The sequence below is a fragment of the Lampetra planeri genome, chromosome 33 (genome assembly GCF_965212315.1).
Source record: "Lampetra planeri chromosome 33, kcLamPlan1.2.h2, whole genome shotgun sequence".
In the NCBI taxonomy this organism is placed as follows: domain Eukaryota; kingdom Metazoa; phylum Chordata; class Hyperoartia; order Petromyzontiformes; family Petromyzontidae; genus Lampetra; species Lampetra planeri.
The window spans coordinates 10,126,237-10,152,658 of NC_136139.1; the positions used below are offsets into that span (position 1 = coordinate 10,126,237).

General features: G+C 50.6%; 1 protein-coding gene across 1 annotated transcript in view; it reads right to left on the bottom strand.

Moving 5' to 3' along the window:
- Nucleotides 1–919: 919 nt before the first annotated feature.
- Nucleotides 920–26,422, bottom strand: part of LOC144729776 (homeobox protein Meis1) — a 94,482-nt gene continuing 68,979 nt past the window's right edge. The window contains exons 10-13 of the mRNA XM_078610265.1: nt 11,399–11,457; nt 9,257–9,346; nt 7,668–7,761; nt 920–4,137 (exon numbers count right to left, since the gene is read on the bottom strand). Of these exons, the coding sequence (XP_078466391.1) occupies nt 7,703–7,761; nt 9,257–9,346; nt 11,399–11,457 (208 nt within the window). The 3' untranslated portion in view covers nt 920–4,137; nt 7,668–7,702. The remainder of the gene's footprint in view (nt 4,138–7,667; nt 7,762–9,256; nt 9,347–11,398; nt 11,458–26,422) is intronic.

Consider the following 26,422-nt stretch of genomic DNA (forward strand, 5'->3'; position numbering starts at 1 on the left):
ACGTGACTTTACCGAAAAAAAAACCCTAAGAATATGAATCCTTGCAGTCACGAAAGCTTCAAATCTAGAAATAAATACTGACGAGATTTTGGGTACATGCTTCCCGATTCTGCGCACCACATTATCCCCAAAGGCTCATAGCGCCTGGTTATGCACGGTTCGTCAGGTCACCCCATGCAAGTTGTTATCCTAACTAAAAACCCTGCGGACAAAGTCTTTGCTGTTGCCAACAGCACCACCAACTTTGTAAAATTTCCCTAAAAACATATCCTGAAGCAGACGATTAGCGCTGGATGCATACAACCGCAATATGTAACTTTCATCCTTATCCGCCATGTTATCGACGGTTACATTTTAATGTGCAATTGTATTGAGGGGCTGTGATGTCGTTGTCTTGGTGTGGTCTGGGACTGTTACCCTTTGGTTCTTTCGGTAAAGTCACGTAGGTGTAAAATAAAATTAATTAAATCACCATTATTTTATACCTACGTGACTTTACCGAAAGAACCAATGGATCCCTGCAGTCACGAAATCTTCAGGTCTGGGACTGTTCTTGCTGTTGCTCCGTTGCCTTGCCCAAGCTTGTGTATTGGTGCACTTATGCAATTTGAACTCAAATAAAAATTGTAATTTGTTTACCTCTCCAATATTTTGCACTCCTTTCGTGTTTTTTGTTTGTATTGTTCGTCGTCGAAACTTTCTGACCCCCCGCCCCGCCCCTACTGGACATCTGTGGAAAAAAAGCTTCGTGGCCCACGCGATTCATCCAGGACAAATAAAGTTTCTAATTCTGATAGCGTCCGAGATGTGACAGAGATAAGGGGCGCAATTCCGGGTGCTTTGGTCACATGCTCTTACCTCGGTTGTGAGCGTCTTCCACTGATCGACAGCGTCATAAATGAGCACATTGGATAGGCCATTCATAGAACAAAATACGTTTATTAAATCAAGTTCAATTTACATTGCTGTACACGTCCAAAGTTTGCTGTAAGACGGACAAATTTAGTAAAGGTGTTATCTCGGGAGACCTATAGAAAACTGGAAATGTGAGTATGCACATGTGCAAGTTGAGTCTTCTTTATAAAAACAACGATTACAAAGAAAAGAGATGTTCTCCAAAACGATCGTTTCACTGCACGGGGTAGGGGGTGGTAGTGGGGGGGTAGTGGTGGGGGGTAGTGGTGGGGGGTAGGGGGGGTTCTGGTTGCTGCGAGGGGGGGGGAGTTAAGAGATCTTGAATTCCACATTGGCCACGTTTCTTTGTCTCTGCAGAGACCCACGGGAGGGAGGGAGGCACGCGCACTGTGTTACACAGACACCAAAAAAATATATAATAATCATCGCCAGCCAAGCCTATGATGCGGCAAACACATCGCACATGGTAGGGGGGACGGGGGTACACGTGGCGATACCTGTGGTAGCGCAACAAGACGACGTTGTCAGAACATCAACACCGGTGGCGGTTGGCCGCCGAGTGTGCAGGCGGTGTAACTGCCACCAGGGCCCGCCAGGTGCCCTGGGGCTACGGAGAGGCGTGGCGGACATTTTTAACAGGGTGGGGACGAGAGGATCGAATTTCATTCCTTGCAGCAGGGACCCATGTCCACCGCACTCCACCACCACCCTACAGCGCACGCATGGGAGCCGAGTACACCCCGTAGCTTTAGACCCATGGACCAATTTCAGCCAGCTGTATGTCTGGGTCCGCAGACCTGCGACATATTTCGCACGCCCGGCACACCACATCCAGTAACGCAGTCGACCTCTCGGCTCTGCTTACACCGCCGCACACGTGGCGGGAGTGCGTATGCAGCATTTCGGATGCACCTGTAAATACGGTGGCGTGAACTCAAGGTGTGTGTGTGTGTGTGCGCGCGACACACTTGGTGGACGGACTAACACCGGGCGCTCGTTGGGAGCACGCGGCAACGCACGCAGATAAGTTTGGCAGGCAGTTTGGAGAACGCGTGAGCCCGGACGAGATATTAATTTCACCCATTGGTACCATCCGACACTGCAAAAAGCTAGTTGCGTGGTTGAAAAGGTCGACACGGCGATGGATTCACATTTAAACGCACAAGCATTTGGAATGGGCGTCACACATTAATTAACTTTTATCGGCCAATTCGAGAAATGTTATACGACGTTTGCGGCAATGAAATCGGCGAGCGTGCCCGAGCCAGAGAGGAGAGCTTGGGCAGGGGCTTTCATCCAGGAGTTGATGGACAATAGCTTACATTGTTGATGGATGACGCTTATGATGATGATAATAATAATTTTATGCACTTTCAAAACCGTATTGAAAACTCATTTCTTTGCAACTGCTTTTTGTGTTTAATTTGTCGTCCTTCCCCCGCACCTCCGATTAGCACGGTTGGCTACGTACGGCGCAAACAAGTTCAACACACATACATACAATGAAAGTTGTGCCATCTTAGCTGGAACCAATGTCTTCCCTGGTCCGTGGACCAACACGGAGCCACAGGAAAATGCATTTTTGCGATGAAGGGTGAACTTCATGGCAAGAAGTCACTTCCAGTCTCTTAGGGTACACCTTTTCAACGAGGCCCTCCTCTCCTCTTCCTACGACCCTTGTTTTTGTACCTTGCCATCGCTCATCGTAGAAATGTTTGCAAATATAATTGCACGGTTTAATTTTTGCCAAAGTTCTCGTTCTAAAAAATATCGACGTATTGCAAATCTGCGAGGTCGTGATGTTTGCAGGAGCTTTTTGGCGACCGATGACTTTTCAAGGAACCTGCAGGTGCGACGCGCCAGGGGGCTCTGGGTGGCCACAGGGATCGGAGTGTCGGGGGGGGAGGTGGGCAAAACTCAGGAACTTGAGGCCCCCAATTTGCATTTCTTGCACCAGGTGCCCCGACGCCAAATCGCCGCCGCTGCGCAACGCCACAGCCCCCGGTGTCGTCTTTCTCCGAAAACGCGTCGTAAATTTAAAAAACACAAAAAGGAAAACCCACCACACACACAAACGCAATTCACAGCAGGCTGGGAATTCGGTTGGAAGCGTCAACAAGTAGAACAACACCATCCCTCGGATACGTTGGTAGTGTGCAAAAGGATCAGATAGGTAGCAAGGCTAAGTGGGAGGTCTGAGCGGTAAAAAAAAAAAATCTTTCACCGGCGGCAGCAGACTCACTCCAATGCAGTTTTACATTTTGTACACGTCTTTTTTGTTTCTTTAACTAAGAAATAATTTAACTAGACAACACATCCCTACGTAACTGTTTAAGAAGCATGCTATTAACAAAACAAAAAAAAACACTCTTCCATCTCTCTCTCTCTCTTCATTACTAAAGTGACATTAACTTGTATATTACAACAATTTCTCTCTCTCTCTCTCGGTTGTTATGGAGGGGGGTACAGGGCAATGTCACAGCAACACACATAGTGTGGAAACAAATATCTTTGTTTTCCTTTTAAAAAATCTGACGAGAAGATAATATGGACTACCGATCAGTAGGCTATACAACATCTCTTTATGACATTATACAGTAGTAAAACAATGTCCTTTCCCCCCCCAAAAAACCCCTTAAAAGTCATTTCTGTAGATACACGTTTAAAAAAAAGAAAAGTTGCGGCGGTTTTTTGTGTTATTATTCCGACGTGCAAGTAAGGAGGACTGAGTTGGTCCTTGGACGGTGCCCAAAGTTCCAGTTCCTCTGGTCGCCTCGTCGGCGAATCACATCGAAGAAGTCCACGCCCCTCCGAGTTCACCGTTACCGCTTAGAAAGATTCCACGCCGGCGCGACAGCGTGGCGCCACTGCAACAAATCCATCCAGACACGCCGAGGCTCCGAGCGCGAAGACTATGCCCAAGGTTCCCCCCGTGGTCGTTGTTGGTTTGAGGTTGGCTGGGAGAACGAGGAAGGTGGAGGATGATGAGACACGCACCGCCCACCCCCCACCACCGCCAACGTGGGCTGCAGCGAGAAGCAGAAACGAAACGAGACGGCGGTGGTACACCGCGTCCCGTCGACGACAGGTCCCGCATCGCGGAGGTGCCACCACCCCCCCCCCCCTTCTCCTCGATCCGCGAGCCGTGGTTGGATGGGGTTGGGAAGAAGCCGGGCGCCTGCGAATTCTCCACGCCCGGTCCTTGAGAAAACCTTGAAGGATCTGCGGAATAATGACGTCCACATGTGCGACCTGGTGCGGGCGTGATTTACGAGCCACTCTCGCAAAGATTTATGCCGAAACTCCTTAATTAACAACCGCTGTCCCAAATTGTTTTCCTATAAGCGTCGCGAAAATGCGCAGCCGCCTAAAAACGGCCCCTGGCCGATGGACTCGCGATCAGCACGTCCTTACCGAGTTAACACTTGTGCAGATTCAGGTTTTTAATGTCTATTTTTTTTTTGAGGGCCTACAAATTGCGATTTTCTGCACGGCTTAAGGAAAAAGTGATGAAAAATGAGCCAGGATGATGCAAGGCTCTCCACATCGTATACTTTTGGTATAAACGCGGCCAAGGAGAAAAAAACGCGATCGGCACGTTAATAAGACACAGGGCCAGACGAGATCCTCCCTTCGAGCTGAAATCGCCCATCGGAGCTCACATTTAACTTGGGAACACAGCTCCGCAGAGCCTCCGCAAACTCCAAAGCTCAACCAGTACCTTGAAATATTTACAATCTATTGAGTCTTCCCATGGCCCAGAAGGGAATGTGTTGCAACGCAAAGGGTAAATCCATCATTTTTTAAAAATTCTATTTTCATCCAAATGTTTTCATTCACGCAAGGAGTATAATAGTACATCAACAACCTTGCTGCTGTCATCATAATCCAGCCTTTTAAATAAGCAGCTCGGTTTTATGGAGTACACGTGCATATCGAGCAAACGAAATAATTTGCTCTCAATAACGCGACAGCTTTTTTGGGGCCATTCCAGTACCTCGTCAAGAAACGGCGACAGTTACGGACATTTCTTCAACTCCCACTCCCAATTTTTTTTCTTTTTCACGTCGCAAAAGCAAGAGGGCGAAACTTCACTCCCATTAATCAATAAGCTCGAGATGCGGATCATTCTAAAAAACACTTAAGCCGGTACTTTTTAATGCAAATACTCACGACGCACCCGCGAGACCTCCGCCGCCACTACGCGGAGGCGCAAGTGGTCTCGCGTGCCCGACGCGTATTAATATTCATCCATTTTTCGCTGACTCGAAAAGCCAAACCCATTTGTCACCCCCGCATCTTGATGGAATATTTAATTAAGATGGAGCCAATTAGCTACAAAACCGCGCTCACTTTCCTCCGCTATCCCTTCGCAACGGCAGGCAGCGGCAAGCCCCGGCCTTCCGCATAAACTGCCCCCCCCCCCCGCCTCCTCCTCCATCCCCACTCACTCCTCCGCTGCCGACGCAAGCCCCCTCTATTTTAATTAACGAGCAAAGAATACAAAATTACATGCAGGGCCATTTTGCAAAAGGATTACGCCCCTAGCTGGGCGCCGCGCATTGTGTGTTTACCCAGGAGTTTGTCTAGGCTGGCCGTATTATCCGGTAATAGAAGCAATGCATCACACGCCGGACGACAGATTTAAGGCACGTTTGGGACAAGCTCTTTCTTCTCTCGCCTCTAATACATGCGGTTGCCAAGGCAACTCGGTGCCCCCCTCCCCACCGCCCCCCCCCTCTCTCTCTCAAACCCTCCCTCGGTGTGAAGGGCCCCCCCTCCTCCCTCCCTTCAGAACCATTATAGGCTTTATGGAGCACTATGTTTAGCTTCAAACAAGGCCCCGTTAAATAATTATTGAATCAAACAATCAGTTGATTATGGACATAACGGAGAAGAATGGCGGGGGCCCGCCGCTAAAGCGTATGCCACGCTGCGCCAGATTTGTTTGTTGCCGTCCGCGGACGAGAGTGCGGAGTCACCGTCGCCACCGCCGCTACTGCCACCGCAGAATTGCCGCGGCAGCCTCGCGGTCGTCTCACTAGCCGCGGAGGTTTTTGGATGTTGTTGTTGTTGTTGTGGAGAGTCTCGGCCACCCACTGGACGCGGCTAAAACTCGTATCTCCAAAGGCGAGGACTCCCCCCCCCCCGCGCGACAATGCGCGCCTTTGTAACGCACCTCCCGACGACCCGACGGGGCCTTAGCCGCTCCAATGGATGTCACCGCCCCGATCACTAATTTCTCGGCCATGCGAGCACAAGTGGCTTTATCTAAACCTCTCTGTCGAGAAAAGTGAGCGGGGAGGTGGGGGGAGGGCATCGGGAAGGCGCACATCGCTGGAATGGGACACTTCGCGTTTGTTTGGTATTTGTCCATCGGTTAGAATCCGAATTCCCTACGCTCGTGATACGCGCATCGAACTGTGAGCGCCGGAGTAGATTGTTGACAATTGTCGTTGCGTGCGCGTCACGGGAAGGGACGCGCACGCAACGTCGATGGTGGAGACAGAGCGAGGTGCGAGATGGATTGCCATAATGCGGGATCACGGGGTATTGTGAGGGCTTGAGTAGGCCTTCCTCCAGGAGGTGATTGATACGGGATGATGTGGGTTCGATCCCGACCTTGACGCCTGCTGTATATTTGGAGTGTGCATGTTCTCCCAGTAGTTGTGTGGATTTTTTCTCCGGGTCCTTCGGTTTTTCCCTCCAACATTCAGAATCAACATCGCGCGTTTCGAGTATTTAGCTGCTACTATAAATTTCCGCGCGACGGCAAGCCACTTCGTTGAGCTATCATTTGTGACAGCCAGGTCTGCCTCTGAAAAAGAGCCATGTAGCTCAGTGGGGCCTTAAAAAAATAGTGAAGTTAAGTTTCCTTTACACAGAGAAATGGCATGAGGGGGGTGCAGGAGGTGGCTATTAGGGCACTAGAATTTGAAGTTGTTTGAGCCAGGCTGTGGTGGCTACGCTACACGTGGCAGCTGCCTGTAACCCAGCGCTGTGGAGGCAGCAGCGAGGGTTGGTGGACCACCGCACACAAATGTTGTTGTGAAACTCCCTTTCCCGCGGTTGTCCATGAGGTGCCTGAACCTGGCTCGCCAGGAGAAGGCAGTAGAGCAAGTCGACTAATAGCTAGCCATCTGTGTCCGTCTGTACGGGGATAGAGTGTTGCCCCCTCTCGCGCAAGGTGAGGGTTTTCTCGAGGTGCTCCGGTTTCCCCACACATAAATCATTAATTGGCTGAAAACATCGTGAAATGAAATCTCAATGCAGGATCCTCCTGAAAATAAAAGTCTGAGAACTCGCTGCTGCTCTCCTGGACAAATAACTAATAAAAAAAATCCACTTAATTGAACTAAGTTCAAACATCTTAAGTTGTATTGACATGTGACGAACACTGTTTGGCAGGGCATGAAAAAATAAAGTGAATTCAAAAGTAGTTCTGCGACATCAACTTCCGTGGCCATTCTCCAACGCATGGCGGCGTTACACCGCCCGTGACTTTATTTGATCGTCCGTGACTTCATTTCAATTACTGCTATGGCACTTTTAAATCACCTCGATTGAAAACTAATTTCTTCAAACTGCTTTTTGTGTGCTTAGTTTATTGTCCTTCCCCCGTACCGCCGATTAGCACGGTTGGCTACGTACGGTGCAAAAGAAGTTTAACGTACATTCATACAAAAACGCACAGAGATACAATTCAGAAGAGAAATACATGAAATACATAACGGAGAACGGTCGTGCGGTACCTGGCTGTGCTCCTTGTCTCTGCGAAGGGGGCACTCTACATGTAGTGCCACTGGCCCTCCATGCCCATGTTCATGCCCATGCCACCCATCGGCCCTGCAATGACAGCAACCACACAGGGCTTGTAACAACACATCAAAGCATCGCTTTATTAACGATCATAATAATAAAAACATTCTTAAACACTCATTAATTTCCGGAAAACATCTTAATGTTTATGGCTCCGTAGAGCTTGGGCAATTGTTGGTTGCGCCAGCTCGCCGCGTGGCTCCTGCTGCCTTCCAGCTCGTCTGTGGTTCCTCCTGGCGCCTTTGAGTTGTCCCCTCTCTCTCTGAGTCGTCCTCTCTCTGTCGTCCTCTCTCTCTGAGTCGTCCTCTCTCTCTATGAGTCGTCCTCTCTATCTCTGAGTCATCCTCTCTCTCTCTGAGTCGTCCTCTCTCTCCTCCGAGTGATCCTCTCTCACTCTCTGAGTCATCCTCTCTCTCTCTGAGTCGTACTCTCTCTCTCTATGAGAGCGAGCGAACGAACGGCACGTGCGACAGCGGAGCGTTGCGAGTTAGAATTTGTATTATTCCTACGATTATTAATACATTGAATTGATTCGTACGTGTAAAAAAAATCTAATATTTGTGATTCATACAAATAGTGGGAAATTGAGAGCGCTTACATGTTCAATGGGCGATTTCAACCCTTTGTAATTTAGTTGCTTTACATCACCTTACGTGCATGTCGAATGATTTCCAATCGCGCTGGATTTAAACAAAGAGCATAAACGTGCCCCCCCCCCCTTTAACCCCTGTGATGCACACTCCCACAATTTTATGTCCAGCGTCGTGAGTTGTGGTTGTATTTCGACAGTTTCTAAAGTTTTTCGTCGGCGATGTATCACAAACAGCGTGCTATTTCACGCATTCTGTTGGAACTTGCACAAACAATACAAACGGGATGGTGTAAAAACGAGTCGAGAGAGCGTCGAATGATGGAACGCATCGTGACACCGAATCGTGACAATCAATCTCGGGGCTCGGGGTGAATCGTTACTCACTAAAACCCGTACACAATTTGCGGTACGCCCCGGTTGACCCGTTAAAACTTGATGCCCTTTAAAACTAAACTAAACTAAAATATTATTTTATTTGACCAGGTAAGGCTCACTGAGCTATAGAGCTCTCTTTCCCAAGTGACCTGGCCACAAATGATAGCTCAAATAAGTGGCTTATCATCATGTGGAAAATTGTATGTAGCCAAATACTATGAACGCACGTTGATTCTAAATGTGGAGGGGGAAAAACCCGAGGACCCGGAGCAACATCCACGCGAGCACGGGGAGAACGCGCAAAGTCCAAATATACAAAAGGCGTCAAGTTCGCGATCGAACCCACGATCTCCTGAATTCCAGGTGAGGTAGTTAACATCTCCTAGCCACCGCGGTGCCCGATGTCAAACAGGTACACAGCAGAGGAATAAACAAATGGATGGACGAACGAGTGGATGGACGGGCGGGCGGACAGGAGGGATTGCCGCAGTCCTCTGGCTGGTGTGTTTAGAGTGCCATGCCGACGTGCTGGGGGTGATCTGTGCCACTCGTTACCGGGAGGACGCAGGCCCATGTGCTGCTGGCCGTCCATCACGAAGCCTCCCAGGTGCTGCCCGTCGGGGCTGTACCCGGCTCCCTGGCTCACTGCACAGCCGGCACCGCACCACACACACACATCGTTAGAGCCAACTCATTTAAATAGTAACAAATATATAAAAGCGTGCTTATATATTTTCATACATTCATATCCCAATTGTGCCAACGCTGCCATGTTACGAGATGAACTAGCCATTCGGATTTCTCGCAGACCAGTGTGAGTGAATCTGGCCACAGAAGTGGCTATCACAGAGGTACCTTTGAGATCTATTCAAGCACGCATTTGGGTCCACACAGTTTAGAGGGGGCGGCGCTTTTCCATCGTAGCACGACAGTCAGAGCTGGAATTCAGCCAAATTAAATGCAGAACCACATTTAATATTGCGGTGCCGAGCTGAGACCATCAACTGGCGACAACACGAGGACCCCGTTATAATTAACACAGCCACTAAGGGCTTCCCTCCTGCAATCCGCACCCAGGGTAGGGGTCTCAGCGGTGCCAGCTCGGCGCTCTGACCTCCACCTTCCTGAACCCGCACTTGTTTGTAAAGGATGCAGAGAGTGATCATAGTATTGTTGTTATTATCACCTGGAGCGTGCGGGCGCAATGCGTGCGTTACACCTATCTCTGCGCGTGCGGCCGCTCGTCTCCCAAGTGACTCGGCCAACCGTCATCTGGGTCTTTACAATGCTGGGCAGCGGCCAAGAAATAATCCTCTAACGCCTATTTCGGATTCATGCGGTGTAATTAGGTGCTTATTCTTTGCCCCGATCGCGTTTAAGAGCCTTTCATAATTGCCGTCTCGTGCCCCGAACATCTTTATGCGTGAGTGCGTTGCTAAAGGTATAGTTCCACGGGAGGCGGTCAAAATGTTTCGTAGAATAGGATGAGAGGAAAAAGATAGAAGCGGAGCCTTGATGGAAACCAACGGACAACGACGTCCCGTTACTGTTAATTAACTTTAAGCGCGTAGGTTTTACGGCGTGACTATATAAGATCGTTAAGAATTTTAAGGGAGGGCTTACGCAGGGTCCGTGGATAATTTTAATATCACTCTCAAGCCACTTTGACCACATTCCGTACGTCTAATTTTATTGCGTCACAAAGGGAAGCCGTGCGTGTGTGCGCGTGAATGTACCGCAGGGGTGGTCGGTGTGACTGACCATGCCAGTTCCACCCTGAACGCGCTTCCAAACTCAGAATGTTTTTCGTGATGCTGCTGCCCGTTGGCAGTGGCGCACGAGCACACGTAAGGAAAACTCAACACGTTCCTCGATAAACTAAACGATGAACTATTTTGTTAATTTTTTTAGCATGTAAGGCCCACTGAAGTGGCTTATCGCGTGGAAATGTATTGCAGCCAAATACTCTATAAAAGCGTGCTTCTCAATGTGGAGGGGAAAAAACCGGAGGACCCGGAGATAAATCCACGCGACCACGGGGACAGAGAACCCCAATACTGCGGCCCGAAAAAGAAACATATATAATAGGTGCCGTTAGGGGGATGGCTCTTCAATCTTTCATAGCCACAGAGATCGAGTGAATAACAGTTGGACAAAGCACTACCTACATAGACCACATACACCGCGTGGCCCTGACAGCAGGTTTCTTACAGAATGTTTCCAGCCGACGTTTTAAATCGGCGATATGAACGGTTACTCGTGAGCAAACGTTGAAGTAAAAAAAAATCCTTCCAGAGTATAAAATGCGAGCATGTGTGCATATTTTGACATTTGTTACTGGCCGTTAGACATTTTTGGGCTCTTGGTGCCTCCGTGTGTGCCTCAGCAAGGTGCGGTAAAAATCAACAAACCTCAACAATGCTCAATTGCACTGCGAACGGACGAAGTATTCTTTGTTGCTCACGTGTTTTTGTATTTTTAATGCATTGCGTGTGTTTGCGTGCAGATGTAGATACTCGGCAACCCGAATATGTGTTTTGCGTGCGGACGAAAAAAAAAATATCCATCGGAGAGGCTCGTGGATTTAGAGCGTAATTAGCGGCGAGGCCCGCTTAGCGTTAGCCCCGCCACTTTGCTCGGCGTCTGATTATTATTTTCAGATGTGCGGCGCGATTAGTGTTAATGTTCGACACTTGCCTGCTCGGTTGGACTGATCAATCATGGGCTGCACTATTCGGCGTCTTGCGTTAATAAACCTGTAAACGGAGAAGGCGGGCCCCGGGGGACCAGGGGGGAGGGGCAGGGGAGAGAGAACGAAAAAGAATTTTAAACACTGCCCATTAACTGGCCCTTCATAATGGGACCTCGCATACTTTTGTTCCTTCCCGATGTCTGCGAGACACAACACCAACAGAACTGACAGCACAAGATAAATGACCACCGGGGTCAAAATGTCAGCGAATGACATCATCGCCGTGTCGGCTAATGGGAAGGGACTCGGTGGTTTGGGTGGAGGGGGGAGTGTGCAGGGGAGTGGTTGTGTGGGTGGGTGTGTGGGTGGGGGGTGGTGGCGGTAGTGCTCATGAACATGTGCGTCGGAGTTTACGCGGCGGTGGTGGTGGCGGTGATCGCGGAGTGGCGGCTGTACGGCGACGCTTTTTAAAAACAAGTCACAGGCGAGAAGGCCACTCACGACGGCGATGTCGTCGTCGCTTGTGACTTGGGCCAGGAGCTGTCATTGAGCCGGGAGCAGAGTTCACAAGTTTCGCCTTTCAGTCGCCATTGTTATGTCAGCAGACTCATCAATTAGCCTGTCCCCGAGACTTTATCACCGCGGGCACCCCCCCACCTCCCACCTCTCTCTGGCCTGGAAGAAAAGGAGTCTGCTTTTTTTTACTGCCGCCCATAAAAGCCTGGGGTCATTGCGAGGTCGCGCCAGGTTTACTGTAACCTTTAACTTTCTCATTTTGGCAGCGGGTTTTGAAATATACAGCCAGCGGACATCTTATGAAAGCAATGCTGGAAAGTATTCCCTCGCATTCCACGGAGTGTGTGCGACCGACGCTCGGGTTGGATTATTTTTTTGTGTGTTCCTCGTCGTCATAAAAATGTAAGTCGCGATTTACGGCGAGCTAACGCCGCCCGCATCGTGCCGCAGCCGCGTCGCAGGTGGAGAAAGGCGCAGCCCCTGAAATGGCTCGCTCACGGAGCCCTGCTGGTGGCAAGGGGTCTCTCCACTCGAGGGGGGCCTCTATCGATGCTATTTTAGACCCGACGCTTTCCGCACGGGCCAGACGCCTTGCAAGAGGCGAGAGGAACCCACACTTTACCCCATCACACGCGGCTCGCCGGTCTACGAACTGCGGTGAACCCGGTAACACTGCTGAGCGGACGGAGGCGGTGGTGGTGGTGGGGATTCAAGAAGCTTTGCGCCATTGTTTCGACTGCTACATCGGAGGGGGATGGAATCGAATCGGTAACCTCTGGCTTCCAAGCCCAGAACGCCGTTGGCGATTACTCCTACTGTGGCAGCAATCCGAGTGGCTGAGCCGTAGCTCAAACGCACATTCGCTTTGACACGTTACAATAAACGGAATCATTACAATTAATTTGATCACGCAAACAAACACAAAAAATTCCCGACTGTCCGGAAAGGTGGTCGACTTGGTTTGTAACGAGTCGACGCCAACTCCGCTTCCAACTCAACGTGATTACGAATGGACGGCAATGCCAGGCACTGTTTTTGTCACGCGCAATCAAAGCCAAAAAACAAACTTGAGATGTCGCACGCCGATTGCCGCAAACGGGGCGTTCTCGCTTAAACGTTCCATTCAGCAAGCGAACGGATCGCGCGTGCACCCACACAGGCCTCGCCGGATGAGACAGCACCATGACGGGACTAGGAGCAGGGGGGGGTGTTCGCGTATCGTGAAAACCGATCACCCATCCCGCCCCCTCCCCTCCCGCCCTCCCCGCAGCGTTCCCCGTGCGCTACGCGGCACCGACAGGACGACCACAGCCGCCGCGACATCGTCGGACAAAGAAAACAAAAAAAATAATAAATCGGCCCCCGCTCTGAACAAACGGCACAGCGCTGCAGATACTTATACACAAAGTGGGTTTCCACAGTCCGAAGTGACGTTGCTACCACCCCCTCCCGCATCCCTCGACCCTCTAACCGCTTCCACCCCCAAGCAGGTATCCAGTTTGCAACGTGCTAAAGAGACTGCTCTGTCGCGTTGCTTTCTCACCTGGCGCGAAAGGAAAGCAACCCACGGATTTACTCTGACGGTCTCGAGACCGCAAAGTACATAATTGGCAGGATTTATTAATGCCGAGGCGAACATTAACATTTGGGAAGGGGGGGGGAGATGGAAGTCGTGTATTCAGTTACACTTACACAGTTTCTTTTTATAAGCATTATAAAAACAACAAACATAATGAAGTGCTTTATTAAATAACGCATGAGAAAATTTGTTCAGGATTTGATCCCCTTGGCTTCACTTTCTACATCCCACATTCACGCCTTTGGCTCGAGTTCCGCGAGGGGGAGGAGGCCACAACATCCAGCGGACTGACAAAGGCCGCTGTACACGTACAAGCCAGGAGGTTGTTGGGTCCAAAGCTTTAGTCACCGTTAACAACTTCACAGCACTCAACCGTCGCAGTATCCAAAACGCCACCAATGAACGAAGCGAGGCATCGATCGACCCCCAAACCACCACCAAACCACCACAATCAAGAAAACCATCACCAAACCACCACCACAAAATCATCCGCCACCACCACCAAACCATCACCACAAAAGCGAGAGTTCTCCTCCCACCACCTTTGCCTCCTCCCAGACCTCAACTCCTCACGTCAACCGTTTCCGACAACCCCGGGACGGCCCAGGCCATGGTGGTGATGAGGATGATGAAAAAGAAGACGACCGAGTGCCCGCCACCATCAACCACGCAATGTTTTCCCGTCTGACCCCTGTCAATGGCCACGCTCCCTCACGGATTAAGCCGGTGCCGATTGGGCATATCAATATTAGTAGTTTGCAGACACGGCCCCGTCCCACGCTCGCATCGTCTAACTGTTGTCGTCTGGACGCCAGTGTTTGTCCCATCATCATCATCGTCATCATCGTCGTCAGCAGCAGCAGCGCTCATGTGACAGCCACCGTTCGTCCGCTTCGGCCAACGGCAAAAGCCTCGTCTCCCTCCATACGTCGCCCGGCCGGCGGGTTAACGTCCTGTGCGGGGGCGGCCAGGGGGGTCACGCTGGGGTTGGCCGTGGGGCATTTTGGGGTTGGCGGGGTGGTGAAGGGGGGTCACACGGCGATGGGGGGTCGTGGTCGAGTTGTAGCCCGCGCAACGTAAACAGCTGTAAAGCTGCTGCTTGGCATGCGGGTGGCGCTGCTTCTTGGAATGGGGGATTAGGCGCGGCGTGACAGATACACTTCTGTGTTCTAAATTCCTACCTTGGAGTGATTTCTAAAAGTAGCGCCCCGGCCAAAGCCACCCTTCCCCCCGCCCCCAGAGAAGGCAGCTGAATATGCGCTCGTCAACCGATACCGTAAGAGATATGGGCGCGCGCATCTACGCGGGAATACGTCCACCGTCTTCGCAGATATCTCGTATTTTGATAAGTGCTGTCAGCACAGTTTTCTTCCCCGAGTGAGTTTAACTCGACGGAGCGTCCGTGAGCCTTTTACTTTTCATCTGGCGCGGAGCCGCCACCGTTTATCAATCGGCTTCCGTCGGGAGTGCGCACTTCACGACGGGACTTGTGTTTTTTTTGTTTTGTTTTACGAGACGCTTAGGGTAAGTTTCCCACGCATTTTTGAATCCATTTACCCCCGAGCGCTTGTTATAATTATACAAATAATCAGCGGGCCCGGCGGTTCTAATGGAGCAGGTGTTTGGAATCTGGCGATGAGGGCTTTTGTAAACTCAGATTACAGCAACAACCAAAAAAAACCAAAGCGCCGTTGCAACCACCACTGCACCGCACGCACGCGGACCCCAACCCGGAGCGAGCGCTTTCGATAGCGGAACATTTTAAGCGAGGAGCTGTGGGAGTTCATGCAACACACCGACGCTGTCGGACAATACGACCCACAACCATTCTCGGGATCCTTTAGCGCGTTGACAAAATGCTACAATACAGCTCGAACGTTCGGATTACTACGGAAGCCCCGATTCTTTGTCTCCCACGTGCTAATCTAATCATCGTTACCGACGTTCGGAGCGAGCGGCCGCAACGACGAGATGAATGAAGGGCACGGAAACGTTTGACTGGGCCCCCCACCCCGTACCCAACCACCCACCCCAGAAGGGGGGGTTGGTTAATGCACAGAGGTGAGATGACCCCGAGTCTCTATCACATGACGTCTCATGTGGCGAAGCGTTCCGTTCTTTTACATTTGCTTTGCCGCGTTTATCTTTGCGAGATTAGGCGTTGTGATTAATGGCCTCGATTTTGTTTTGTTTGCGCCCAAAGACAAATATTACACGCTCGACTTAAAATAAATATTCCATCACTATAATCAGCGTCTCAGATAACGTTGGCGGTGGTGTTTGAGCCGTTTATACGACTCCGCGTTTGCATTGTACTTGCGCTCGGGATAAAAGTAAAGTCGTGAGAAATTTAGAATAAACATTGCACAATCTCTGATGCTAACGTAATGGAGGGGGGGGGGGGTAATGCGTTATTTGGTCGTGCATTATATTTTAACAGCAATGCTACTTTCAACTACTCGACATAAAACGTAGAACACACAATAAAAAAGAACAAAAAAAAGATGCCAGCGAACAGAAGAACAGATCAAATAACCCAAGAGGTTTTCTCTACGAGACTCTTTAGAAAAAATGTTTTATTCCAAAATAAACTAAAATCACAAGCCGTGGTTTCGTGGTTACCAATGACTGAACGCTCTCTCAAGGGCCACAAATGATCACGTGCGCACCACTTTCTCGTCACGCAAACTTGGCAATATATTATCATTATTATGCACAGAATCTATACGTCGTACTAATTTGTAATTGTGTAGAAAGCTCAGTATGCAGCCTCATGAGGAGCGCGGGCTATCAATAATGAACGTAATGACAATACAATATTCATTTGCAGCCTATTCCTAGTCAATATGGAGCATTGGGGCAACATTGGGCACCCCATATTCGCAGGGTTGTCTATGTACGGTCCGAAAGAAGTTCAACATCCGAATCAGAATATTAATGAATTTCAGAATCAGAATATTTATATTGGAAGCATCCGATGAGCGATAAAGCTCTTGTTTAACAGATGTTTAGCAACGCATACATAACGGTTCTAACCACGTGACAACGTTGGCCACACTTGGCAGGTTGAAGGGGTTGTCTACCCATTGCTGGAAGAAGACCTCCCACACCCGTATAGGCCCTGGGTGTCGTTTGACCATACTTCACTACCCTGGTCAGTGCGGTTTTGGCGACGGCGGCAATACCCAAAGACCAGGTCAGCGGGTCACTCGCCGCCAACACAATGAGGGCATCGCCAGTGAGGAAAATATTACGGACGTGGAATTCGTCATTATCATCGTCTCGTCACCATCACCGCGAGTTGGTATCCATCAACTGCTGGATGAAAGCTGCCCCGAGGTGCGGCCATCTCTCGCGATTCTGTGACGTAACTATCCATCTCGCCGATGTCACCACGCGTGTGCGTGTGTGTATATATATAAAGATAATGCGTGGCTTCATACACCGCACATTTCGCGACAAATACACGTTCCCTCTAACGCCGCATAATTACACTCGACAGTAGAAAAGACCTCCAGCACGGTTGAAGCAACGTAAAACTTTGCCGAGTGCCGTTGGAAAACATCGCTCTCCAAAGGGCACTTTGGGAGAGGAGCGTGCGATTGTTACGGAGAGACCCGCGACGCGCCAGAGCCTCCGGCGGCCGCTGTCAGCGTGGGGCCGCGTGATCGTCACCTAAAGAGACAGCGGCTCCTCCTCGTGCAGTGGCCGGGCCGGCAGGGCCACGGTGCACAGCCACACGCGCCCCAAGCAGCACACACGCAGAGACATTCCGTTCGGTCCGCCCCACCGCCCTCACCACTCCACCACAACACCCCACAGCCCCATCGCACCAACACACCACTGGCCCTCTGCTCTACCACCCCACAACCACAACAACCCACCGCATCAACATTCTACTACACCACCACCACCCCACTACTCCACCACCGCACCACTCCACCCCACTACTCCACCACAACACCACTCCACCACTCCACCACCACACTACTCCACCACACGTGTGCCTGCCCCCTCATCCTCACCCAAGCACACCCTCACTCCGATCCCCCCCCACCCCCCCCTTACAAACTCACCACCTCCTTATCATCTCCACCACCTCGTACCCACCCACATAAAGACAAAGATCCCCCTTATAGTCATATAGGTTGTTGGGGCAAGGGCTTTTCGCGACCAACTATGAAGGCCAGAACCGCATCCCTATAACGGGGGTGGTGTGGCTGGGACCATGCCAGGCCACCTTTGTCTCCCCAGCGCTGATGATTAAGCACCACACAGGGTACCAATTGAATGCGGAGTTCACCCATGCTAGCCGTGGCTGGGAATCTAACTTAAGTGAACAGGTTCTTAAAGTACAATGTGCTTACCATTATGCCACCGCTCGCTCCACACACACTTACCCTGGGCGCTGGGCTCCGGTCCCCACTACCCACCCCTCTCCCCATCACCCCCCCCCCCGCCCCCCACATGCTGAGCCGACTACAAATTATGACAGGTCAGAAGCCTGAACATGTTTCTCCTTCGGGTGCTCTGCGCCCGGCAGCAGTGACAAGGCGGAGCCCATGTCTTGGGCCTTGGGAAAATGAACTCACACAAGGTCCCAGAGGCCCCCACAGCCAACATCACAACACAGCGGGGGGGGGGGGGGAAACAAAAATTCCACAAATGTAAGTTGAAATTATAACTTTTGTAAAAAAATATTACTAGATAACTTTGACTGATCGCAAAGTGGAACATTGTTCAAGCTAAAATGGAGAGACTTCTGTTTGTGGCAGCAGCTTCAAAATATAATTTCTTCTGTCAGCCGATAAAGCCTTCCAGGCTCATGGTAACCAGCAGCCCTTGCGTGGACAAGGTTTCAACCTTCTGGGCATCGTCAGCAGTGTCAGGTTTTGTTGAATGTGTCGGCTCGTAACGCACGCGTCAAATGGCGGGTGTAGGAATCGATGCGATTTGATTTGCATATGTGGCAAATCAAATCGCATCACATGACACCACCAGCAACTAAAAGGCCAGCGAAAGAAGTTCAACGTACTATAATACATTTTACGATGCAACAGCGTGTGAGGGAATTGCATTGCGTCTACATGCCACTGCACCACAAGAAGCTTCACAGAGACAGTGTGAACAATTGTTTTGTTTGGCAGTCAATCATGGGCAGAGGATTAAAAAAATGGAAGGTCTTGAGTCTGGACTTGAACAGGGGCAGGGAGCCAACAGCACGGATGACTGTGGGAAGAGAGTTCCAGACTACAATGGGCAGCAGAGGAGGATGAATAACCAGCCAACAAATAGATTTGATTTTCTTGAATAAAAATAGCAAACCCTGAATTGCAACAATCGAGACAAATTCTATTTTTTTGTACATTTTAAAGTAATACGACGGTGGCCTGAAACCCTATCACTGACATTCATCAAGAGTGTTGCACGGTATTCCTAAACATAAATGTTTATGCACGGGCAGTACTCGACGTTGCTTTCAATTAGCGCCGTTGCTTGTCCACAAAAGGACCGACCGACCGAGCCCCGTCTCATCGCAGCTGTCCCCGAATACGGAGAGATGAATCGGACTTTTATGACTTGCGTGTGTGAATCAAACCGGCATTGATGGGCCCTTGAGGTCAAGATATAAACCAGCCTATTATACCAGGCCAGAGTTAAACGAATACAGGAGAACAAAGGCAATGAGATCGACCGATAAACATTCACCGCAAGCGGCGCAAGTTTTTCAAGACGCCGCATACGCCATCGGTGAACCGACGCCCTTGATCCAGCCAGGCCAGGTGCTCGGTGCATTCTTACAGGGCAGAGCCGTGAGTCATGGCGGTGGCTCGGTGGTAAAGAGGGAGGGAGGGCTTCATCCAGCAGTGGATTGTTCACGGCTGACGATGATGACTCGTGAACGTGAGGAATAACCAGCGCGTGCCGGTGCTGCTGCTGCTGTTGCCGTCGTTTGACAAGTCTAAAGCGCCAGCTGGCGCTCCGGCACGATAACCATCTTCCGTCATCCGTGCCCCGTGAGGATGATGTTCTGTGGTATGGTGGCTTGGCGATTGACCATGGCTGATAATGACGATAACGACGACGATGTTGAACCCATCGAGAGTCGCTTTTCTTTTGAACGCATCGCAAACCGATCGGCTAAACCTACGCAGAGACGCAGCGACCTAAACCGCCAACTATCCGGGAGCGAGCGGTGAGGATGCGGGTCGACTGCACGCTCGGCGGTACAGTTGTTTATACACAAAACACATAATTTAATGGACTAACTTTGGCTCTGGAATCTAGTTTCCTCTTTCCTTTTTTTTCCCGCGTGTGTTTCTGCGGCTGCTGGTGACCCAGGGAGTGCGCGCATTCCAGCGCGAGTCTCTGCGGATGGTGGTAAATACGGCTCGGAATGCCGTCCGTCCTCCAGGTCCACACTCCCACACGCCGGCATCGTGCTGTCGCCACTTACACCCCCCACTCCACCCCCCGCCTTACCCACTTATTTATTTTTATTGTTACAATAATTTGCCAGAGCTGCGCGCATTTTATAAACAAAACTAAAATTGCCGCGACTAAAAATTTTCGGGCCCTGCGATGATTGCACGCAGCTGCTCTTTGCGGCCCATGGAATCATGGGGGGGGACCGAAGCGGCATCAGTTTAAAGATGCCGCGTGCCTTGCTGATGAATCTCAGTCTGGGTCAAAACCAGAGCGAAGTTGTCTTCCTTAAATAAACGCCGCTGGGAACGATTAATATGGAAGAAGGCCCAGACGCTGACAAATAAAATATATCTTTTTTTCAGTGACTTAACAAACCAACTTTTTCACTTATGTATTCTGGGACCGTCACCGGCGTCTAGAGATCAGCCGAGTGTGTCAGCGCTCGATACAAAGTTATGGGTTGCCTACATGTACAAACTTCCCATGATCCTGAGCATTTAAAAAAAGATAGGTAAAATCTAAGTTTCCTTCTTTGTGTTTTTCGAACACAAAGTAAAGTCATCGAGACGGTGCTCATCTCTCGATTGCAGTCCTAAGTGAGATGTGGAAATTCCTCATTCCTATGGCAGGAGCGAGTCTCTCCATAGGACCACCACCATTGACTTTCCTCACAAAGTGGTACCAATTTTATCTACCCCAGAGGGTTGACGGGGCCCCATTGAACCACCCCTCCACAGAACGTGAACTCGCTACCTTCCGATTGCAGCCGAGCTGCACACAAAGGAAATATACGAATGACAAAGAAAAATAATTTAAACCATAACGGCCATAAATGTTCTGCGGTCAGCGCCCGGCTTCCTGTGACGGGGGCCCACGGATTTCGTTGAAGAAAAAAATACATATTCTCTCTCTCTCTCCGGGCGAGCGCGCGCTTATGGATTCTGCAACGAGGTTGCTGCCCCGCGCGCCACCGCTGGCTCGGTTTCAAGCCGTGTCAGGAGACGCGCGCAGGCCCAAGGGTACCGGGGACGTCGCGCATTAGGCAGACACGGTTTTATTTCTCGGGCGATTTGGCAGGAGACTGCGCTCGTCTTTGAAGGCGCGGATGGCGCGTGCGTGCGTGCGTGCGACGGACGGGCGATACGGGAATGATGACGGGCGGAGGAAGGGGGGTGTCCGTCGGTTCGTCAGCCCGTCGATGGGAAACGAGAGAAGCGAGAGGTGCGCTCTCGAATAGCGAGCGTAACGCGGCGACCGCAGAACTCAACGGTCTCCCGTTTCGGGCCAGTGATTCAGCGCGCCAAAACTCCCAGCCGTGCGCTCTATTTGACACATTCAGTAACTTGGTATCGGTCAAACATCCCAATGCTGGAATATGACTTGCGTATATCTCGGTTGGGATTACAGCGTAGGGGACATCGGCCGTCCATCTACCGCAGAAAAAACTTGGCAGGACCCTCCTGAAATTGAGTGTTTAAACTCGGTGACGGCTTTCCCGAGTAAACAAGTGGAATAATGAATCACAATAAATCCTCCTGGACTGCCTAAACACGCAAAAAACTAAAAATTCAGCTCGTATTTTTCCGCAATTGTATCCCGTCATGGGTCGAAGGATCCATTCGAATATCTCAGCGCGTGGTGGAACCCTCCACATTAGAGAATAGCCCGCAGAAGTGGATAAGACGGAACTAATTCTGAGATCTTTTCAAGTAACCTCTGGTCCACAAACTTGGGGACAGTATTTGTCCGCCTGCCCTTGTGTAGGGAAGTAATATTTATCCTATGACACAGCTGGAATTTAGCAAAATTCAATGCAGAACCAAATTTTATTGATTTATTTAACGGTCATAGGTGGATGGGCTGAGACCATCAAATTAACCGGCTACTCGGCTCCGAAACCAGGTGCTTGGACCTTTGAGCCACCCAGCCTCTTCTCACGATCCACACTTCTGCTAGGTTTCTCAAACCGGCGGAAAGGTCCCCGTTACATCGACTGCATTCGAGAAAACTCCCCAATTGCTTTCCTGTTTCCTTACGCCAAACCAACTTGTTTCCTTTCTCACAAATCCTACAGAGGCCTTGCTCCTGCGTAGCGCTCTGAGCTCATTCCCCACCCCAGCCGCTCTCCCCCATTCCAGCAGAAAATACCGCCATGCAGCGTCTCTATTCATCACGGTCATTTCCACCGCCAGCCAAATTCTTGGGCCAACGGTCCTTTATTCATTCTTTGCCACTATTGACCCAGCTTTCAAAAAATTGCTACACCGCAGCGGAGCCGATTGACAAAATTTGCTTGCAGCAGGGTAAAGTGGGGGTACCGAACCCAAATCTGGGTTGCGCAGAAAATAAACATGGACAAACTTGCGCAATTAATTTTTATACTTTTTGCCAGCATTCGCTGGAAAGTTTTCAGATTTGCTTATTCTAATATAATGTGTCAAAACTAATTTGACATGTTCCTTCGGGCTTGCTCGGCAGCTGTTTGGAACAGCGAAAAATAAAAATCGAGGCTTCGGCAGACACGGAGCTGACGTTGGATGGGAGACGTACCGCGGTTTGAGCACGGGCGCGCGAACCGCGGCGCTAATTCGAGCGCCGTCCGACGCGATTATCCCACGGTCGCAAGCTGCGCCCAGTCACGTGCGTCACGTCGAACGTCGGCTCTATCCACATGGCTGGCGCGTTTCAATTTTACTTTACTTACAGCCCACTATTCATTACGGAGGCCGCTGCGGCCGCTGCGGCGTAACGGTTCGCGAGCGGGACTCGCGATCCCGAGGACGCCGATTCGATTTCCTTTGCAGGGCAGCGGAAAACCGTGGGGCAGGATTCTTGAATCCCGTTGCCCGTGTTTCTCCCAGCAGCATAAACGGGAACACCGATGGTTAACTGGAGCGGCGGATCTTGTGGGGCTGGTGTAAAGTGTCGCCAAGATATCGTCTAGAGGGGGCTCTCAATAGCTTCCTCTAGCAAAAGCCCTTCTGGAAGAGTAGGCCAAGGCACCTTCTAGAGAGGCTCGCTGGAGCTTCCTCTCGTAGAGGCCCTTATTTTAGCAGTGGCGTGAGCGAACAACCGCAGGGAGGAAGCTGTATCTGTCACACGGCGTGTGTGCACCGCAGTGTGCAGCTTGTAAACTCATTTCTTTAGAACTACGCTTTGTGCGTATTTCGTTGTCCTTCCCCCCGCACCTCCGATTAGCGCGGGTGGCCTACGTACGGCGCGAACAAAGTTCAACAAACGTACGCACATTGCCAGACAGGGGGGCAAGACGTGCACGCTGTCGCGACTGGTGACCGAAATTGCAGGCCAGACACAAAAGTGCGGCTACGCCACTCGCTGCCACCAACCCTCCCCCCTAGGGATGTTTCCAGGAGAAAACAGCCACAACCATTTGCCGATCTGGCAGTAATAGGATCATTCCTATCCTTCTCTCTCTCTCTCTCGGCCTCGCTCGCTCACTCGCTCTCTCACTCGATATATATTCTCTCTCTCTCTCGTGTCTCTCCAGCCGTCTTTAAGGGGCTGACATAAAGGAGGCGAGCGCACGGTAATGACGCTGAAAAACAACCTTCCTCCGCAAATGCTCCGACCGCTGCATTCCTGAAGGGGCGATGTCAGTCGCCCATGGTCCCCCATTCGGTTGATTGCTCTTCTCAAGACAAACAAGAATTGGGGGGGGGGGGGGGTGTGGGTGGGGAAAGAAAATGAAACCACCTTATTTCCGTTGCCACACCTTTGGCTTTCAATAAGGTGACAATCGAAGCAGGCTGGCCCCTCGGCAAGAATCAGAAACCTCAGAGTAAATGCCAGCAGATGTAAGCGAAACCCAACACTGGCGAAAGCGTCGCATTGGTTGGTCCTCCGTTCATTCTGGGGGGGGGGGGGTTGCTTTGCCAGCCTAACAAACGTATGCTACCTTCTTCATTGTTGTACAGAAAATATGGAAAATCGCTATAGTTCCCAAAATTATTATTTTCTTAAGGCTCCCACGTGTGCTCCCAGCTCCCGCAGCCTACCCCCCCCCCCACCACCCCCCCCCCCCCACTTTTGCACATGCTTGAAACGAAAAATGCGCAACAGTACTTACATTTATTTTAAATCATTCTTTACCCCCCCCCCCCTTGTTTTTTTTACACCATCATCTGAACGACGACGACGGCGGCGAAAACTAAATTGGGAAAAAAATATCTAGAAATCTTTCCCAGGCCGCCCCCCCCCGAGTGTTTTCTCTCCCCCACCTCCCCCCACCGTCTCTGTCCCACGCGCTTCCTTGCCAAGCGGGGTTACATTGGGTGGGGAGGGGGGGGAGTTCCAAACGGCACCATGGGAAATGCAAAAGATGCCGCACGCACGACAATCCACGAGTGTGTGCGGTAGTGTAGCGGTTAGCGCGCCGCGCTACGAAGCCGGTGGACCCGAGGTTGATTCCCGCTCACGGCCAAAATCAGTGACGATTATCTGAACCGGTCCTGGGCCTCCCCTAGGTCGACTCAGCCTCAAATGAGTACCTGGTGCGGTGTGTAGTAAACATCGCCACTGGAGAGACAAAGGCGACCGGGCGTGGTGCTTGCCAGACACCCCCTCGTGTGCCGTTCTAGCCTTCATAGGTGTTCGGTAACAGCACTTGCCCCAACAGTCTGTTACAGGATATTTTTTTGTCTTTATGTGCGTGCTGTTTGCGCATGCTGTGTGTGCGTGCTGTGTGCGCACGCGTACGTGTGCTGTGTGCGTGCGTGCGTCCTGTCGAGCCTCCCGTTGGCATACGGCACGATGGCTCTGGCGGACGACACTAAGGAACTGAGGCACAAAGCGCACCGAGCAAAAGGCTCAGGAGACCCAAGTTGCTCAAGGGCAACCGGATTCAGGAATAAAACACTGGGGGTCAAATGGATATCAGCAGGAATTGGCACTCCGGCTAAATAAATACACATAATTAGCTAATTGACATAACAAGCCAGTCTATCTAATGTCACTCTCTATCTTGTCCGAATGTATCTTCTCTCATCTCCTTTGTTTTCCTCTTACGCCCAACTCACTACGCCCACCCAACTCCGCTTTTGTGGTCCACATTTCTCTTATCTCAGAACTTGGGCTATCTCTTTCCTAAATCTCTTCTGCCATCTCACTCGGATTTTATTAATTGTAATCCCCTCCCCCACCCTCGCCACCTCCACCATCTCAAAAATATTCATGTTCCTGTTTAGAGCCTCCACACCATATGGACTTTGTACCACCAATGGAGCTAGTCCATGGATCCAGCTCAATCGTTTGACTGGCTGCTACCAGCTGAGTCGTACCAACATCTTTAAACCGCCAGTAGAAGTGAATTACGTAATAACCTTCCTCAAAAAAGTCACACAGTGCCGCCTGTACTCGCCAAATTACAGAAACTGGTCCCAATCACCATTTCCCAAACCCCTCGTGGCACCGACTTCTGCTGCGGCCCACGGACAGAGCTGGCCGTGGAAGCTACGACGTCCCCCTGACGTCCCCTTGGCACCCCCCTGTTCGGCGTGGGAGGCTTGAGGCAAATGATTGTGGAGAGGCCAGAAGGGTGGTCAGAAGAGGGAGGAACCCCCCCCCCCCCGGCGTTTGGGGTTCCTCCATGCGACCACCGCCAAGGTTTAATCACCCGAGCACGCCGCTCACGTCGCCCACGCAAAATAAAAAAACGCACTCTTGCACTGCACGTGCAACTTATTGGTGCTGTTTGTTGCCGGTGGCTTGGAGGTTTTGGTGGTTTTTTTATTTAGGGGGGGGGAGTCCACGTGCCTGTGCGTAGTAACCGCGAACTACTTATTTAATATCTCAAAGCTACGCGATATTATTGCGTTTACAGATACCTGCCGTACCTACACATGATGGGAAGTGGCACGGAGTGCGTGCGTGCGTGTGATCGGCAACGCCAACGCGACGAGTCATCTCCACCGTACAGAGTTGCACAAGAGCTCATTCTGGCCGTAAAAAACGAGGGAAGTATGGTAGTGATGATGATGGTGATGAGCTTTTGCGGGACATATGACCCCGTATGTAAAAAAAAAACACGACAGAGCGTTGTCGCGATACGCCGCTCTTATATATATGTTTAAAAAAAAACGTTTTAAAAATTGTTTCGCATTTCTATTATTTTTTTCATTTTTTTTTAGGTGAGAGTTGGGAATAATTTTTTTTTTGCAAAACGAAGAAAAATCTGGGTAACACGTGGAGGGGACTAATGCGGTCTTTGGAGGCGGTGGGGGGGGGCACTCAAAATCATGACATTTCATGGGGCATTTCCCAGTTTCTGTTTCGTTTAGAGAATTACTCATTTGTCCAAGGCATGTCTATAACCTGAAATAACTACCATACATTCGAATAACGCATCTGTTTTTCCACTTAAATTTCTTTATTTTTTTAAAGGGGAAAGAGCTGAGCCAGAATAATCTGTTTCATTCCTGGGCAATGCATTACCCCTCTCTCTCGCTCTCCTCTCTGTCTCTCTCCCTGTGTCCGTCCATTGGATACT